Source organism: Cheilinus undulatus, linkage group 1, assembly GCF_018320785.1.
Source record: "Cheilinus undulatus linkage group 1, ASM1832078v1, whole genome shotgun sequence".
Taxonomy (NCBI): Eukaryota; Metazoa; Chordata; class Actinopteri; order Labriformes; family Labridae; genus Cheilinus; species Cheilinus undulatus.
In genome coordinates, this window is record NC_054865.1 from 25,057,545 (window position 1) to 25,069,609 (window position 12,065).

The 12,065-nt window shown below is 38.2% G+C and overlaps 1 protein-coding gene across 1 annotated transcript; it reads right to left on the minus strand.

The window, feature by feature from the left end:
• Positions 1 to 11,975, minus strand: nudt19 (nudix (nucleoside diphosphate linked moiety X)-type motif 19). The gene is made up of 4 exons (XM_041792705.1): positions 11,130 to 11,975; positions 8,069 to 8,276; positions 6,648 to 6,854; positions 1 to 373 (listed from the first exon to the last, which is right to left on the minus strand). The coding sequence occupies exons 1-4, from the start codon at positions 11,892 to 11,894 to the stop codon at positions 330 to 332; spliced, it is 1,224 nt and encodes a 407-aa protein (XP_041648639.1). The 5' UTR covers positions 11,895 to 11,975; the 3' UTR covers positions 1 to 329.
• Between the last annotated feature and the right edge of the window lie 90 nt (positions 11,976 to 12,065).

A 12,065-nucleotide genomic window follows, 5' to 3' on the forward strand; every position in this document is an offset into this window, starting at 1 on the left:
TGAAGAGTTTTAGCTGGACATGAAACCCACTAAAATACATTCAGCTGTTTCTTTAAGAGCCAAAAAGCAAACAGGACCATCCATATGAAGACAGATTACTTCTCCAAAGTTGCTTTTAATGTCTAAAACCGCTGCCAGGGGGGTAGGTGTCAGACAAATGGCAGCAAAACTTACAATTGATGCAGTATGTTTGACTGCAGGATGAGATCCTGTAGTAAAAAGGTACATTTGGCGTCGGGCCAAAACTTCTTATCTCCAACTTTCCAGGGAATGAAAAATATGCTGGTCGTAGTCAGCTTCTTTAACAACTTGTATTGTTTTAAAAATTGTTAAAACCCACTGCCAGATGTGAAGGGTAACCAACAGCACTGATCTGTGAAAAAAAATCATGAAAAATTGAGATGCAAAGTTTTTGAATGGCACCAGCAGTTTGCATCTACAGAAGATGATCAGCAAAAAGATTAAACTGACCACCAATTGAAATTTCCACACAAAAGCCATCGATTTTTCCTTTTTAAGACAACTCTGTTACATTCCTATTAATGGTTGAGATCAAAACCTTGAGAACTAGGAAAAGAAGACGGCAAATACATTAAGTTCTCCTCAATTCACTGAACATTTTGTCATAAGGTTATTGTTCTAAATTTGGCAAAAAAGCTACATCTTTTACAAGGTCAATAAAAATGACAACAGAAGACTGTTGAGAATCTTGCAGTGAAAACATGAACATGAGGCTAAAACAGATGATGCTAACAAATCCTATTATGGAGAAGTGTTTAATGACTGATGTCAAGAGGCTACCGCAGATCTGTCTCTTTTTCTGTCTTTGACATAAGCTTGTCTGTCACTTGCTGCAGTTAGCAAACATGTAGTGACCGGGGGATGACCCATCCACAGCTGTTCTTATTTGCATTACGGAAATGCTAATTGTTTCAATGTGACTTCTAATAAAAGGTCTGTTATTGGTTGAAGATTAAAATTTAGAGATAATTGAATCCTGTGAATAGACCGGTGGCATTTATAGAGCATTCAGATATTAGTTTCAGGTGGTTGGAGTATGTACTTTAAGGCAGCAAACTTTTGAGCCCATGACCCCCAAAATAAAGGTGCCAGAGACCCCCACTATTCCTGAGGGTGGTTGAAGCATAGTTGAAGATGTGCACTTTCAAGAAAAGCTGTGTGCAGACTTACATTTAAAGGATTTTTAATCATTAATTTGATTTCAGCATTAATCTAACCAAATGACAATTATTTTACATTTGACTCATTTAAAATGTGTATGTTTATTATTTCTTAAGGGTAACATAAAAAACTTAAAGTTATTAAAAGTATTTTTTATTTTTTTGGAAGGCATTTGGTGACTCCAGCGTTGAGGACCACTGCTTTAAAAGACTGTGTTTAAATACAACAATTCTACTCGTGAGCAGAGGCCTCACTCTCTGTGGGACTTATAGATTGCAAAAAAAATATACATTATCCAAGAGGATCTGGCTGCAGACCTCTATGGTGGAGTATTCTGGGTTCTACAATGGGGCAACCTTGACTGTGGGGTGGGAAGTGATTGTACATTACCCAAGCGGGAACCAGAATGACATATATTTTCCACTCACTGTCAGAGGTTATGGTAAGTGGCTATTTTTTTCACAACAGCAGAATTTTATAAATAAAAATCTAAAATTTACTGAGGGGGATACATTTAAATTCACCTGAACCCTTAGGGTTATAGATAAGGGGGATAAAATAAATAATTACACATACAAACTAAGGAAAAACAACAACAATTGTTCGTCGCACTCCCCACCCAAGGGTTGAGGTCGCTCCACCATAGAGGTCTGCAGCCGAATGCTTTTCCATTTTTCTTACATTAAAACCTATAAAGTGTAAAACCTACAAGCTACAGCATAATACTTGTGGCGTTAAATGTTTATTCAGTAGACTATTCAGGTGCCTTTCTTATGTTTCCAACTGTGTTTTACTTCTTGATTGAGCTTTTCCCCGCATTTCACTCCAAACTTGTGGACAAACATAAAATGTGGGGGAAGAAAGCCAAACTGCATGATCATTTGCCTTCTAAAAGCTCAGAGTCTGCAGTGCAGAGGTAATTTTTTGGCAGGGCTTTGATAGAAAAAAATGAGCAGCATGCTAAGCTCACACCTGACTCACGGTTAGATCTGTGAAATCTTGTTTATCCTTGTCGTCCTCACACAGGCACCAAGCTCCAAGTGAGACAGGAACCCCTTGAAATTCACGACAGACTCACATTGTCATCCGGTGATCCAAAAATATAAAGCCAATTAATTAAACATGGGGAAGAAAGGGGTGGGGATTTAAATAGTGACGAGATAAAACCTCCTGAAAAGCTGCACTCTTTTTCTTTTGAGTCCCTCGTGTTTTAAGAGGAGGAATGCTCGTGCAAAAAGTCTTCTTTGATGCAACTTTCTAAGACCTTTTTAGGTCTGCCGAAATGATTTTTGTTGCAGCCTTGTTATGTAATCTGCTTCCCAAAATAGCAGCAGCAGCATCAAAGTTTTAGAATATTTGCTTCATTAGGTATAAAAAGTGATGTCTAACAGGTGAGTCAAATTTGTCTGGAGGTGTTTCATTTCATTAGAACATTTTATTCACTTCTCTGCGTCGCTTGGAAACAAATATAGTGAGCAGACTGGTTCACAGAGAGGAGAGCTAACAGCTTGGCAGAGACAGACCACTGCATCATCACCTCATCTGGACGAAGATGGTGGGTTTCCAAGGCTGTGGGTTGCTATAGAAACCCCTCAACAGACTCTAAACGGCAAAACAGCACAGAAGGTTGAGCTGTGTTATTTCAACTCCCCTTTGTGCCATCACCATCCTACACATGTAGCACTCAGAGTCAGAAGGAGAAGAGCTGTTAGGATGGGGGGGTTGGTGGTGGTGGTGGTGTTATAACCAGGGACTAAACCTCAGCTTCCTCTCCAATCCCCCCACGCTGGGAGAGCAAATGTGACGAGAAGATGAAAATGAGATTGAGAGGTGCTGACCTGTTCTGTTGCGCTGCAGTGCTTCAGAAGAAAATGTTTCAATCAGGTTAAAGTGATGGAAGGGGACATTTTCGGGCTAAATAGAGCAACATTATAATAACATTTTAATCACAAAGTTATAACCTAAATTAAAATTTCACAGGCTTTCTTTTAATACTTTTATCATGCTGATTATTCAGCACTTTTTCTGATTTAGTCACGTTCTGCTAAGTTTGCAGAAAGCCAGCAGGTTGGTCACTTCTTAAGTGCACTTAGTGTTTCTGTGCCAAAAACCTGAGCAAAAAACACCCACAAAGTTTCTTCTTTACATACTTATTCTGAGTTCAGAAAAGACACACAGACTTGACCTGCATTACTCCATTTTACCATTTAAAAACCACAAAGCCCAGATGATAAAAATTAAAGAACTGGTTTAGAGTGCAGCACTAAGACTACATCTATACAGTTAATAAAAACCCCTGCATGCATTTGATATAATTTGTCTTTTAAGAGCATGCATTTGAAATTATTTATTTATTCCAAATTAGACTCTGATATACTGACATGCACTTACATGTCATCATTAGCAGATGACCTAAATGCAGTGATACAGCATGAGTAAAAACATCAAATTAATAATGAATACATTAATTCATTAAATAATAAATGAATTCATAAATGGCAGACACATGGGTACAACCCTTTAGCAGAGATTATGCCTTATGAGTTATCAATTTGCCTTAAAGGGCACCGCTGTGAGCAAGGAAGACACCCAAAGGAGACAGAGTGGCTCTCCTGCAGAGCCTCCATCATTGACATATGAACTCCTGCTGAGAGAAGGCTCATCAGCTGCGGGTGTCTTCCCTTTCCCCTTTTGATATTTTTGTTTTTTAGTCTGTAACTATGGTTACAAGACATCAAGATATTCTTGTTATTTCCTTTATATTATAGAGAACATATACAGTACAGTGCAAAAGTCTTAGGCCACCATTATTGTCCATTCCTTCTGGAAAAAAGCCTTTGTGTTTATTTTCAAGCATGACTGCGATCCGTTGCAGACTGCTACTGTAGTGAAATCATTTCTGTAGAAAAAACAGCTGATATTAAAAAACACTGTTATTTTGGTGGATAGGTAGAGAGTTTGGAATAATATCAGTGTTCTGACACGCTTAGAACAAAAAAAAAAGACTTTTTAATACTGAACTGAGAAAAATTAGTACCATTTTGTGCACACCAAAGGTCAAAAATGAAAGGCATGCAAGATTTTTCAGTACACCAGACCAGGACTAAATTTCCTGATTTTATTCACTTTTTATGTCAAATAGTGTAAGACATCATAACAAATTTTTGCAAGTTTGCTAAGATGAATCTAAACAATATCAAAAATGATTCAAATACATAAATTTAGCCAGAAAACAAAGACTGGATAAAGGCATGTCTTAGTAAAAATTTCCTTTAAAATGTAAGGCCTCTCACTGATAAAAATATGACTTTTTAATACTTATTAAGGCCTTAGATTTCAAAAATCCAATATAAGAATTTTCAAGGATGTGTACAGAGAAAGATTTTTTTCTAAAATTCAGAAATATAAAGATAATCTCTGGGAATATACTGATATAATAAAGAAGTCTGGTTTAATATACCACCAGATGAATTAAAATCTAAAAGACGGTCTTCCTAAAAGAGCTGAAGATGTCCTCAGTAAAAAAGGAAAGTCAGACCCAGTGTTGGCCTTTGTCTGTAGAAGTCTTTTGTCCAATTCTGTGTGCAAATGTATTCTGACAAAAAACAAACAAACAAACAAACAAAAAAACCTAATATAATGGATCATCAATAAACTTGATTAAAACAAAAAGGCTGGTGATGACCTAAGACATTTGGACAGTACTGTATAAAAACAATGAAAGCTGGGAGCATAATTGATCATAAAGAATCATTTTAGTCTATTTAAGTCTGGTAATTATATATGTCTGAGGTAAAAAAAAACAGACATAAGCTTTACAGTCGTTCAATCAAATAGCCTATGACATTCACAAGGTCAAAACATGTACCATTGTAAATAATAAACAGCGGCAGAAACCCATTTAGCTGCTTTAATAATAATAATAATAAGAAAAAATAATAATTTATAGTGATTGTTACTGGCTAACACTTTGTTTTGAAGGGGTATGTGTAAGACTGAAATGAAAATCGTCGTCATATGACACTTGTCATTCACATGAAGCAGGCTTTATGAACAGTTATGAATGTTCTCATTAAGTTTCATTCGGTCATTCATGTCAACTTTACTTGCTAGACAGCAAGAAGACTGGAGACAAAGGGAGAGAGTGGGGTAAGTCCAGTGTTTACTTATGTGGCTCTTGAGGAAAGGAAAAAAAAAGCTGCAGGAAAATCAGACAGAGTGAAAGCTACACTGAAAACTTCCCCCCTTGATTTGGGATGGCCAACGGTGTAGTTGTATGCAGAAGTGAGTATGCTCTTAATTTATTGCATTAAGGGTGACATAACTGACCGAATGACACTTAATGCCAACACTCATAAAGCCTACTTTGTGTGAATGACAGGCGTCATGCCATGATTATGACAGTTTCATGACAATTTAAAGCATACCCCATCATATAAAGTGCTATCCTTTATTGATACAGCACCTTTAAAACATGTTTACCACGGTCACAAATGCACTAATAAACAAAACAAAGACATTGTGCAATGATTTGAGCAAGCTGCCTTCCTGTCACAGCTGAAGGCTTGGAAAAACCTGATTCTGGAGATGTCAACTAATGAGGTAAAATCAATAAAAATAGGATTACAATCAGAGGACTGGCTTGGAGAGCTGAAAAGAATCACTCTGAATGCTCTGCATCCTTTGTGAACTCATAAATCAGCTCCTTTTGTGGCCTTGACTGTGCTGTTCTCAGAAGAAGTGGAGATTGAGAGGATTAAAAATGAAAATCATGATAGCATGTCAGTTGTTTGTCCATCTCACCTCTATCAACACTCCTTTGATGGAGTTAAGAGATGCCATTTGTAGGTATAATAGAGGGTACAAATACACTTTCAAAAACTGTGATATCTTTGCCTGTTTGACAACTTAAATAAGAAATTAATAGATAATGTGTGTTTTTAAATTATTTCTTTGTTGTAACAATACTTCTTGGCAATAAATCTTATATCCTTGGGAAGCCTGTTTATTATTCTTTAAAATGGTGCTACATTTGTAAAGAACATGCATTTGTGGGATGAGCAGCAGAGCTGAGTATGTGGGTTGTGCCCATGAAAAATTTGCCAAATATTTTCTGCCAATACCAAACAGCTTATTCTGCCATTGACTCTTGTTTGAACGGGCTTTCAAATGGTATACGATTATTTTATTTGCCAAGGAGCACTGTTGCGGCAAAGAAATAATCTACCAAACACAAAGTTTCTTGCTTTTTGTCCTAAGTTTAGTTTTTATGACTGACTGATCTTAGTCCTGTGAAGACTGCAGCTTCATGCTACATACTGATGTTTTCTTGGAACATAAACTCCAAATATCTTAGTCCACCTGACATGATCTCCAGTGATTCAGACTGCTGCCTGTCCTGTTCATTAAGTGTGCAAACAGAGGTCATGGGGCTTAAACAGCAGATAAGGTGAGTCACAACTGACTTTTTGAGTCCGGAGAAGCAGCTTGCTCCACCACAGGAAGCAGATGGTTGTATTTTGGCGTGATGGTGATCTGTAGATTGATAGTGTACGGATCTATAATCAAACTTCTGTGCAGAGAAGGAGCATCTTGTGGATCCTCTTGCTCAGAGTCTGAACTTAAATCCTCCTGAGCGTCTTCTGAAAGGTCCAATGGGTAACTTCTGTCACCTAGAAAGAGTAGAGCACAGGAGAGTGAGGGATAGGAGCAGATAGAAATAAAAAACAACAGGTAAATCCTGCGAACTGATACTGTTTGATCACACATAATAATTATAACGCTAGAGCATGTTTGATTAAGTAATAGAAAGCAGATTTCTGCCAGGTGTAACATCTGGATGTGCGAGAAATAAACACTAAACAGCAGTTTAACACTAGTTAGAATCCATTCAGTATCAATAAAAAGCCCTTCTGCTCTAAAAAACAGATCATAGTGTAAACTCCAATGCTGTAGAAATGAAGGTTAAAAATGCAGTACTTCAGTAGTACATTTTTTTTCTGTGAATTTTTTTAGACTATTTTTAGGTACATAATTCTTGTGAGCTGTTTTATTGAGAATAGAAGAAATGGGATTGACCCACAATAAACTGCCTGTGTTTATTCTTATGTAGCATTATGTCACTCATTACAAGCAACAGTGTAGCTAAATATAGTGTTTCCATTAGTGTTTTGACAACACTGGAGCTGTACGGCTCCAGCTACCCAGATAACACTACTTTGTACCCAGGGAGCATTTTATTTTGACAAAACATTAAAAAATGTCTATGGACACCATTAAAATGACAATCAGAGTAGGTTTAAGTAGGTCTGCTTTTTGACCAGATCTTTACCAGGGAATATGCTTCTGTCACAAGATTCCTTCTGAAGATAAATTTCATATTTGCAGCAACTAAAATGATTGCGTAACTAAACAGTGCATCACAGTCACCAACTAAGTAAATGCATACAGGAGTAGACCTGATTTTCAGCCTCGCAACTTCCAGTTTCTGAGTCCAATGCTCTCCACCATCAGTCTCTGAAATTTCCAGGATTAACTGTTTCTGACAGCTATCAACAATAGCATCCATCGTTGTATAAAATAGAGCTGTGTATCACACATGACGTTATAACCATAATTTGTCCAATTTTAGATGTTCACACCTTATGTCAATCTGATTTAAATCAAGTTTCAACTTAACCAATGCTGGCCAGTGCTCATTGGGTATCATCATTTTATTATTGGTGTCATAAATGCCTACTGACAGTAAGGAATATAATGTCAATAGACACATTAATTTATCATAATATGAAGCCATAGTAAATAAATAATTTACTCAATGGTACGACATTTTTTTGCTGCTTTGCTAATGGTTTGTATAAAGATGAGAGAATGTAGATTTAAGCACCTGGCAGCAGTGATATGTGCTGTCCATCTTTTGAGGAAACCACAGGCAGCCATTGCTCTAAGCCCTCTGTGGCACGCTTGCTGGAGAAGTTATGGAGGTCATTCAGCAGGGGTAGACGGCACATGCGGCTGAGCTCGTAGAACTGTGGTGGGGCAATCCAAAACTCCTTTGCCTGGTAGCTCTGCAAGACCTCTGAGGGTGTGGACCACTGAAACAAGCAGAGATAAGTCTTTTTTTAGTTTGGCACATGCAATGAGGCAAAATACTGTGAAAGCTGAGGTGTAAATAAAAAGGACACCAGCAGGAGCCAGCAACTGATGCATGATAAAATCTACTGTGGTGACTTATTTGATGCAACTATTAGGAACTTCGGTGAATTTGATGAAGATTTTGGAGGTCCCTGTTGACAGAAGAGGAACATCTGGTGTGGAGAAGCTATTGAACATATGATGTGCATTTTTTACTGAAGTTAGGTAGGGAAACATACTTAAAAAAAATAAATAAATAAAACTCACTTGTCAAAATATTGTTTGCAGGACCAACAGCTAAGGAAATCATCCATGGCTTTAAGTTAGTAACTTTAAAATGAAGGCACTGAAACGTTTAATTTCGTCTGATTGCTGTTCAAACACAAAATAATGCCTTCAACAAAAACACTGAGTTGCTTTTGTTGATTTTTGCCACTTGTAACACTTAAACAGCACTTAACATTTGCAATTTCTTGATGCTTTTTGCCTCTTTAATCCTTTTTGCCAATTTTTGATCAGTTTGCCTCTTTTTAACCCCTTTTCACATTTTTTTCCATCCAATTTTGCCCCTTTTTTTCATTTTGAAACCCATTTTTGCCACTGTTTGACCACTTTTCCAGCCAATTTATTTTTACCACTTTTAACCCCTTTCCACTTCTTTATCTGGCAATTTTTGCCACCTTTTTGCCAATTTATTGCCTGTTTACCCCATTTCTGGCCACTTTTAAGCAATTTTTGCCACTTTTTAGCCCCTTATCACCATTTCTTTTGTCATTTTTGCATTTTGTAACTTACTTTTACCTCTTTAGAACCATTTTCCACTGTTTGACCCATTTTCACCACTTTCTCTGCCAATTTAATCATTTTTTGCCACTCGTAACCCTTTAACTCTACTTTATCTGGACATTTTTGCCTCTTCACCCATTTTGGCTTAACTATGAAGTTTGACATTCCTTTCCAAATGGTTTAGTTCAGTGTGCCCATCTACATTGTTAACATTACCAAAAAAGATAGGCTAATTCTGTGTTAAGAAAAGGGGTTTACATTTAGAAAAATGCTATATTGTACTACAGCATAAATAAATATAACCACACATGTTGTTGCTTGATAAGAGTTGTTATTCTTCTGGTTAAAGATAAAATATGTTTAACACAGCTCAACTTTACAAGGGACCAAGATTTTGCTGACCTTCATGGGTCCCCCATTTGGCTTGCTGGGCCCCAGAAGGCTCTCCCCTTTATTCCCCCTTAGGGGCAGCCTTGCACAGAGTATATTGTGTTCAGGTCTTAAGAAATAAATACAAGATACAATACAAGAAAAATGTCTATTGCTGTGTTTTTCCTCTAAAAATAAGGTTAATTCAGTCCACATGCAATGATATTTTAATCCAGTTCCAAGTGAAATTGGTCCAGTGGTAGGTATCGAGAGCGCTAAAGATAAAACATGTTCTTTCTCCATAACTGCATAGTGGCCTGAGACTGTTTCAGAACCACTTAAAATGTTCTCAAAGAGGAAAAGGGGAATGTAGAAAATCATGTTCCTCTACTTTAATGTTCAGTGAACCATTATTCTTAGAACAAACACCTTCTGTGTCTGTATATGAATATTTTGTAAGTATGGTGAATGAGACATGACTGAGACAGATCAGTATTATGCCCATCTGAATTAAATAGCCCACATCAGGTCATACAATGCAATTTTTCAGAGGGCCTGAGTTAAATCTTACGAGGATCTGGAGTCCATTTGAGGAGCACCTCACTTCATGTGGTCATGTCATGATATTATGACACATAATGATTAAATATACTTGATGTGTGATTAACTATTACATGCTTTGATTTTAAAGACTTGCCGAAAAATGTTTTAATTCATTTTCTCTAGAATCACAACCTATATTTCAGCCTTAACTGTTATCTTTGCAATGAACATTGGACAGCTGTTGACCTTTAACACAAATAGTTTTTACAACAGCAATAAAGCCTCCCTGGGTATTAAACTACATGGCTGAAACAAACACATTTATCAGTGATTGGCCTTGCTATATGAAGTTAACATAGTTTAAACAAACATATTAAATGGATCCTAATGACTTCAAAAGACATGATAATACAAGCTCTCAGGATCACATGTTAAACAAGGGACTATGGTTGTCATAATGTTCAAGTAACAACACTTCCCATATGCATAAAAAAGGACAAAGTCACCTTTGCTTTGATGATTCATGGCCCTGAGACGTACCAGTGCTTTAAAGAAAAGATCTTCAGTCATACTTCAACCTACCGCTGCTTCAAAACACAAAAATCAGGGCTGTACTGCACAAATACAGATGTGTGCATATGTTTTAGGCATATAGGGCACTGAGGATTCATCACAGGTCTGGTGCCACAACCTGGTGCTAGAGAGGGGGAAGAGATGGCAAGACTCAGATTCAATCTTAGGCCTTTCAGACTGACAGGGCTCCGTGCCGGTTCCAGTTCCTGAACCTAATTTTGAACCAGCCAGCGTGTTCAAACAAAAAAAAAATGTGGTTCTGAACCTGAAAAGCTGTGCATAGTACTGTATGGGAACATCATTGGTACCTTTCAGTACCAAGTTGTTGTAATGTGTAAGAGTTCCCCTGCATTTTTGGTGCATTAAAAAAAAAAAGTCCCAATATTGAGTCTCCTGGGGTTGATTGTTTTGGCCACACAGAAAAAACGTATTAACACATAAAGAATAAAATGAGGCTACGATTCTACACACACTATTGACCCTGGTTAGGCATTTTAATAAATGTCTGACTCCAAATTACAAAGGATTTGATGTGTCTCTACCTTAAAGTGCACTATCTCTTTTTCGTCCTGCAGTGTGTGAGGGATATCCTGCAGACAGCAGATGAAGAAAACGGTATCATATCTAGCTGCTCGTCGTCCTTTAGGAGTGAGCCAGTTGCTCCACTCATGCAGTGCCCAGATGTTGGGCAGCACCTCCAGCTCTCTGCACATCCTGATAAAGTTGGAGGGGTTTTGGTTCACCAGAGCTCTCCATTTAGTGAGTTCACTCCTGCTCAGTGAACTCGTTTTGTTGTGGAGCACTTTATCCGTGTCACAGCTGCCCTCCATGCTTTTTAACAAACGTTTCTCCTCCACTTTAGACACGACCAAGAGCACACCAGACTCCTCAAACGTCTCCCTGAGGGCGCATATCCTGAAGGCGACCTCCCCGGGGACAGGAGAGCCCAGTTTGAGCCGGTCTGTGGCGAAGATAGGTGGTCTGGTCTCTGGGGGTTGTTTGACCCTCCTCAAACCAAAATTAGGACAGTTCCTAAAAGATTCAAAAATGTCCAACCATTCACTGGAGAAGTCCGAGGAGTCCAACACACCACCAGGAAACACGTAAGCGTTGGGCATGAATCTGCTTTTACTGCTCCGTTTGAGCATTAAAACGTCGTAATCAAAGCAGGACTTGAGAGGTAAATGTGACCATCCATCGCCGCTGCTCAGCGGTGTCCTTGACAGTAAAGGGCCCGGTCCCAGCTTGTGGCCGGCGGCTAAAATGAGAGTAGCTGCCTCCCTCCAGTGCTTCAGTGTGGTGTTCATTTTTCATCCACCAGAAGTTTTTCTATTCTATTTACGCCTCTTCAAAGTTACAGCCTGGGCGGTTAGGACAGCTGCACAGAGACGTTTGTTTTGGCGGAAGTGACGTAGCACCGGAAAAACCGGGGTAGAGCGGTCTCGAGCTTCTATCGCCCCCTACAGGCTTTTTCAGTC

Bases quoted from the DNA above. Each gene is read 5' to 3' on its own strand.
- nudt19 (XM_041792705.1), bottom strand. From the start codon at position 11,894: ATGAACACCACACTGAAGCACTGGAGGGAGGCAGCTACTCTCATTTTA. The intron at 8,277-11,129 runs GTAGAGACACAT...TGCTTGTTTCAG, and splicing joins AAGAGATAGTGCACTTTAAG to TGGTCCACACCCTCAGAGGT. The intron at 374-6,647 runs GTCAGTTGTGAC...TTTTTTTCACAG, and splicing joins TGCTTCTCCGGACTCAAAAA to ATCAGTGCTGTTGGTTACCC.